Source organism: Dysidea avara, chromosome 10, assembly GCF_963678975.1.
Source record: "Dysidea avara chromosome 10, odDysAvar1.4, whole genome shotgun sequence".
Lineage (NCBI taxonomy): Eukaryota > Metazoa > Porifera > Demospongiae > Dictyoceratida > Dysideidae > Dysidea > Dysidea avara.
This window is the reverse complement of record NC_089281.1, coordinates 13,708,703-13,715,851: the sequence shown is the minus strand read 5'-3', so window position 1 is coordinate 13,715,851 and position 7,149 is coordinate 13,708,703. Positions and strand designations below refer to the sequence as shown.

The 7,149-nt window shown below is 36.2% G+C and overlaps 1 protein-coding gene across 1 annotated transcript; it reads left to right on the top strand.

Annotated features, from left to right (window-relative positions):
- The first annotated feature begins 40 nt into the window (after nucleotides 1-40).
- On the top strand, nucleotides 41-1,936 carry LOC136236779 (putative glutathione-specific gamma-glutamylcyclotransferase 2). Its single transcript, XM_066027015.1, has 4 exons — nucleotides 41-373; nucleotides 445-480; nucleotides 541-963; nucleotides 1,874-1,936. The coding sequence occupies exons 1-4, from the start codon at nucleotides 215-217 to the stop codon at nucleotides 1,934-1,936; spliced, it is 681 nt and encodes a 226-aa protein (XP_065883087.1). The 5' UTR covers nucleotides 41-214.
- The last annotated feature ends 5,213 nt before the right edge of the window (nucleotides 1,937-7,149 follow it).

The window sequence follows — 7,149 nt, the reverse complement described above, 5'->3', positions numbered from 1 at the left end:
CAACCGCGAACTACCGGTAGTACCAGGTACCGGTATACCTACAAATCTATGACGTATATACCAATCTATATAGGTGTCAGTGCCTCTGTGAATTAAAGGTGAAGTCACATCATGGGTTGTCAGTGAAGGACATTTATGGCGGTCTCGAAACTACTACTTTATTGCTCCGCACCGATAACAATTCTGATAAAGAAAGCGTCTCGATTAAAGCGACATGAATCAAGAGACTGAGAAGACGATATGGGTATTCGGCTACGGGTCCCTTCTGTGGAAAACCAACTTTCCCTATCAACACCAGTTGATAGGTCACGTCAAAGGCTATGCCAGGAGATTCTGGCAAGGCAGTATGCACCACAGAGGCGTACCAGACGCTGTGAGTATAATTGCCTAGTAGCTATATAACTAGCTATATTATTGATTCGATTTTTAAATTTTCTTCTCTAGCCCGGTCGAGTGGTTACTCTTGTCAAGAGCAGCAAAGTAAGTACACAATGGACTAGTCCTCTAGTTGCATGTATACTGGTGTGATTCTCCTCGTAGGAAACTACTTACGGTCTGGCATTCAAAGTGAAATCTTCTGACGTGACAGAAGTACTGACCTATCTAAATAACAGAGAGGTGGTTTCAGGAGGTTATACAACTAAAAGAGTTTCATTTTTTCCTTCAGACACTTGTGATTCACCATTTGAGGTGTTACTCTACATTGCTACGGAGAATAATCCTGAATATCTGGGACCAGCACCTCCATTGTCTATAGCACAACAGATACTGAACTCAGCTGGACCAAGTGGTTGTAATGTAGAATATTTAATGGAACTGGCCAGAACTATGAAGGAAATAGCACCAGTTGTACGTGATGAACATCTGTTTACTCTGGAGGCTGAAGTCACTAAACTATTGACTACTAATGGAACTGATTGCATCATCTGTATGAAGTACTGCCAGTCAAGGAACTTTGATGTGGTTAGGGGTAGCATTCATCCACAAACACACAACACTGTGGTTGCATGATATACATGTGATCATTGATTTTTAACACAATATCAAAATACACTCAATCTTTATATCCATTATCTTGTAATATGGGTGAAGTCATGTATATGCAGCCATAACAGCAATATTTCAAACACTCAAGAACAAGAGTTGTTTCTTGTTTCACTTGAAGACTATCTACATTGGGCAGAGCCAAACATGTGAAAAATACCACATGATGCATTCTGGCTTAGTCCCCATACATTATTCATTCTTACGGCGTAGGTTTTCTGTTTACAAAGTTGTTTCCACAAAGAAGATATACTGCATGGTATACTGTGGAACCTGTGTAGCAAATGTACGTACATGGGACCACCAATTAAAGTGTCCAGATTATCCCAGTGTCACACACTAGCAGTAACATATTATTATACTTATACCTCTGTGGTTAATCAATATTTTCAGTCATAAAGCCAACATGCACTGTATTTTTAAGCTATACACATGATTGGATCAGTGTCTTTGTCTTATTGGCTGTACATGCAGAAATGTCCTTTATGTGCAGATTAAATGTATACTAGCATGACCATTTAAAAAGGACATTAACTAACCTTGAAGTATTATCTGGTGTTGACTCTTCTCATTCTGATTTGCTGCATTCTCACTCATCTCTGAAGTCTCAATCCAATTTCCTCAAACTGTTATCATGGACTGCAGCAATTCTCTGTATATACAGCTCAGTACCCTCTCAATATTTTGATAAATGAGGATCCAAACTTGAGGATGCCATATATGAATTTCTGCTATACATGTGAGTATGGTGAGCTATAACTACTAGCAGGTGCAAAACAGCTCAACATGTACTAATTCTTGGTATATGGTGTTTAATATCACTGTACAGCTGCAACTGAGCATTCAAGGCGACATATTTTCACCAATCTCATGGGAGATAGCTGACAAGTGACAACAAGGGAGATGTGCTGAGATATACTTGTTGTATTATAGTGTACTATTAGTTACTGTATAATGTCGTTGCTAGCTTGCATGATTCTCAGTGATTGTTACTTATAGTAAGCAGTGTAAAGTTATTTTAGATAATGACATTATTTCAGTTTGTATATGCATAAGGCTTCTCTTTTAGGAAAAACAAATATCTATATAGGCTAGACATGTTTCAGTACAAACACAATGACTGGTTCACAATCACTATAGCTACCACCTTATATAGTTCTTAATGTTGTCAAAAGAAATATATGTATGACATCGACACCATTTTGAAGCATGTAAGTCTGCATGCTGAGTCCGCATTATGCTATGTAGCTATGTATTGTACCAAGAATTCATAACATTGGGGAGGTGCATGTCTATCAGGAGTATACGACATGGGTTCAGCAAAAATACTGCTACACTAGTCTAAATACTTTGGCAGGGTGCCCTCTTATAATATATAGAAGGGCTGGTAGTTGGTAAGTAGAATTGCAAATGCAATACTTGTCAATATATTCTGGGAAAGGCAATCAACTAATGAATTATAAAGTCTCGCAGTATGTATCATATGCACTTCATCTGTGTTCACCATGATATGGATACAGTGTAAAGGCAGTAATCTAACACCATACCATTACTAACTAGGGATTTCTTATATGCACAGCCTATATGTATATAAGAAATCCCTTTACTTGTAGTTCCTAAACATTGTTGGTTTTCAGAATTGCATAATTGTTGAATTATTTTGCAGGTGAAGAGAAGCTCTATACTGTGGTAGGTGCTAAACCAAATTATTGTTTGACACTTAATGACACCTTGAACATAAAGGATTATAATTATGACACTAGCTATGACATCACAACAACATGTATATACTGGGCTTCATTTAAGGGGAAGGGGGAGTTTCATGTTTTAATGAAAGTTTTAGATATACCAATTAAAACATGTGCTGAAGGTGTGTATTTTGGCAGTAGCTGAGAACTGTACCAAAGCGGAATGCATAAGGAAGAGTATTAAGCTGAGATTACCTCAGCATGCATGGTCATTCTCAGATACCTGAGATTGGCTAAGAATGAGAACCTAAAGTATAAAAATTTCCAGGGGGCATGCCCCCAGATACTACATATATATGCTTATGCACATGCACCATATTGCCTCTAGCTCCCCCCCCCCCATTAATTGTACTTTCATAAAACCTTATTTTGACCCTAGATGAAGCAAGTATATATATGTATATATAATAAATCAATGAATAAAACTATGTATGCATGTAAGAATTGACTATAGTTTATGTCTTCATCAGCCTCAAATATTTCCATGTGCATGAACTATTGAGTAGGCCATAATATTATAACGAAGCTTTCATAATATTTGTATAGGAGAGAGTGTCTAACTGGGGTACATTCAGCAAAGGTACTGCTGCAAGTAACACCTCAGGCTTCTCTTAGAAGAAAGGCTTGGTCTTATCAACACCTATCAACGGTTCTCTGTTGTCAGTAGAATCAGGCTAGAGGTGTACATATGATCAAAAGGGAACTTACAGCAGTGTGTTTGTACAGGCCATACTGGTAGGTCTCCCCCATATAAATATTATGAACTCTTGATATAACTCCCTCAGATAAATTATGAGTAGATTTTAAGTAGCTATAATAATGCATGATGATGCAACATCGCTACACTCTATAGGAATGTATCTCATGCATGTTACTGGATATGGCTCTCACAGCATGATATTACAGAAAAGCTCAAGGTATTTTGTTAGTCTATGACATCACCAATGAACAGAGTTTTGAAAACACTACCAACTGGTTACGGATGATACAAGAGGTGACTGGATAGCATGTACATACTTTGTATGTTACAAGGTAATAATATCATTTCTGAGTATGTGATATAATATGGCTCATGTGTAAACACACATTTCAAAGAATACTATAAACATTGTGAGGTATTATACAAGAGAACATGCACGGAATTTGAAATACTGACTGTCAGGTGGTTAATATAGCTATACACTTGTCTTGTAAGAAATCTTACAGCTACTGACACAAGAAGTAAATATAAGCTGTTGAAATATTTGTGAAATACAATACCATATATGACAAATGTTTGGTGAATCAGAGTGTCTCGAGTATAGTAATTTGGGTGTAACCATTTGGTAAAATCTTGTGGTGAACTGCTCTCAGTTTGCCGAATAGATATTTTTGGCTTTAATATATGTATTAGACAGGTGTGGATTACTGTATAAAGTATTCAGTTAAGTTAGCCACTTTATAGAGGTGGCCTCTCCATCACATGTAAACCTTCCTTTAATAATGTTACGTATATAGCCATTTGTTATATATACTCCGGTAATCACTCGATAACTTAAATTTGAATAGAATTTAAAATCAAACCCCTATACATTCGGCATCAACTACAGGAAGCCAAACCTATTGGGTATGCATGAAGCTGCAGGTATGGTAACTATATACCCATAATACTGTTACCATACACTACCTACCTGTGGAAGTTTATTATCGGTTTTGTTCTAAAGCATTGTTGGTTCCCTGGCTGACATGCATTATTCACATTCTTGAGTTTGATACTGCACACTATAGCAACTTCATTGTTTTCTCTGCTTGCATGTTTCATGCAGCAAAGAAAACTGGCATGCAGTTGTAACATATGCAAGGCTGATATCGATACATTATTGTGTTTGTACGTGCACTTCTTTGAAGGGAGATAATGAAGGTTTATATGTGACACTATTATGACATTACATATTAGACAGATGGATTACTATATATAAATTACTCAATTAGCCAGGTGGCCTTTCCATCAGGTTTCATTGTATGGTGCTAAGTATACTGACATAACACATGTTTATTGCTAAAATGTCTAGACATGTTACGCTCACATATACTATAGTGTAACAGCGCACTGAGTATAGCACTTGTATGTCTAGATTGCAAGTTGTCTGGAGATCATTGTCATTCTCATGTAAGTAGCACAGCAAAACATTCCTGACATGCAGTTTTATGATTTAACTCATGGTAGACTATAGTGCATATATGGCTGATCTGATATTAAACTGGGTGGTTGGTGGGGCGGGACCTTATTTTGACCCAGCCCCTTATTTCCTAGTATTTTATGTAGAATAAATTATTGAATAAAACTATGCATGTAGCTGTTTGTTTGATGTATATAGCTACTCTTGGATATATGTACTGCATGCAAGTGGCATAGAATGATGATACATGAGTAATGACTTGCATGACCATTTCTGTCAAGCTAGAACAATGCAAATAACATTAATATACTAATTGTTTAATAATGATGCATGAATAGATGCTTATTGCCTTGAACTGCTTATAAAGTGTATATTAGTCAATTCTACGAAAATGTTAGTTCAAGGACAACACATTACATCCATCAATGCATTATAGGGTGCATGATATTTGAGTTCATGCATAGAATTGAGTAGTAGCTAATTATGTCTTCATTACTCTCCCATGTGGACTATTGAGTACTATATGAGTAGGCCATATAACTCACTCAGATAAAGTAGCTATAATGCATTTTGCATTTCATGATGACTCTTACTCTATAGGTATGTATCTCATGTTCAGTATCATATTGCTGCATGGTGCTATTTTTAAAGGGATACAGCTGGTCAGGAGAGGTTCAAGGTTTCTACAGAAAAGCTCAATTAAAGTATTTTGTAGTATATGACATCACCAATGAACAGAGTTTTGAAAACACTGCCAACTGGTTACATATGATGCTAGTGTATTGCATGTACATGAGGTAACAAAATCATTTCTGAGTATGTGACGTTCATGTGTAAACACACATTTCAAAGAATACTATAAACATTCAGTGAGGTGTATGCATGGAATTTGAAATACCAACTGTTGGTAGCTCGTATAGCTACTGACACAAAAGAAGTAAATAGTAATATAAAGCTGTTGAAATGTTTGTGAAATACAATACCATAAATGACAATTTAAATATTTAGTGAATCAGATGTGTCTACAGTAATTTGGGTGTAAACATTTGGTGAAATTAGTTAATTTCTTTGTGGTGAACTGCTTTCAGTTTGCCAAATAAATATTTTGGCCTTAATATATGTATTAGACAGGTGCGGATTACTGTATAAATTATTCACTTAATTGTAGTTAAGTTAGTCACTTTATAGAGGTGGCCTCTCTATCACATGATGTAAACCTTTCTGTTTGTCATTATCTCCCTAACTCCTTATTTGTTGCATATACTCCAGTAATCACTTGGAGATGAACTTAAATTTGAAATCAATTAAACTCCTATATATTCGGCATGAACTATATGAATGCAGCTGCAGGTGTGGTAACCAATATATGGGTATAAAGTTACCATAGTTGCAGCTGCATGCATATACCCAATAGGTTCGGCTTTGTATAGTTGATGCCTTGAAAATGCTAGCATGCAGCACCTGTGGAAGTTTGCTATAGGGTTTGTTCTAAAGCATTGTTGGTTCCCTGACATGCATTATTCACATTCCTGAGTTTGATACTGCACACTAGCAACTTAATGCATTGCAAAGGAAAGTGGCAGTTGTAACCTATGCATGGCTGATATCAACATTATTGCGCTCAGTTGTACAATGTACATGTACTTCTTCGAAGGGAGGTTTTTATGTGACACTATTATGACATTACAGATACACTTAGCACCATACAAATGAAACCTAACTGTCTTAGATGGAAAGGCCACCTGGCTAAGTGAGTAATTTATATAGTAATCTATCTGTCAAACGCATGTTTATTGCTAAAATGCCTAGACAGGTTACACTCTGAACAGCACACTGAGTAGCTATAGCACTTGCCTAGATTGCAAATTGTCTGGAGATCAAGTCACAACTCAGTTGCATATCTACTCAGTTGGAGATATCAAAGTGTTTTTTCCAGTGTTGCACATTTGTGTCTTTCTTTTCGTTTCAATGTCAAGATCTAACTCCTTGCCCAGGTAATGAGTCACTCCCACACTTAAAGGGTGTACATGCACAAGCATTAATAATTTAAAACGTATAGGCAATAAATGTCATGAACATTAATTTGTGCTAGCAAATTAAGCCTTATAAATAGCTTCAATACTTCAGCTTATATGCTTTATTTTCATGAATTTCATGATAAAAAAATTGTTTTCATGATAAAAAAAAATTTGTGTTAA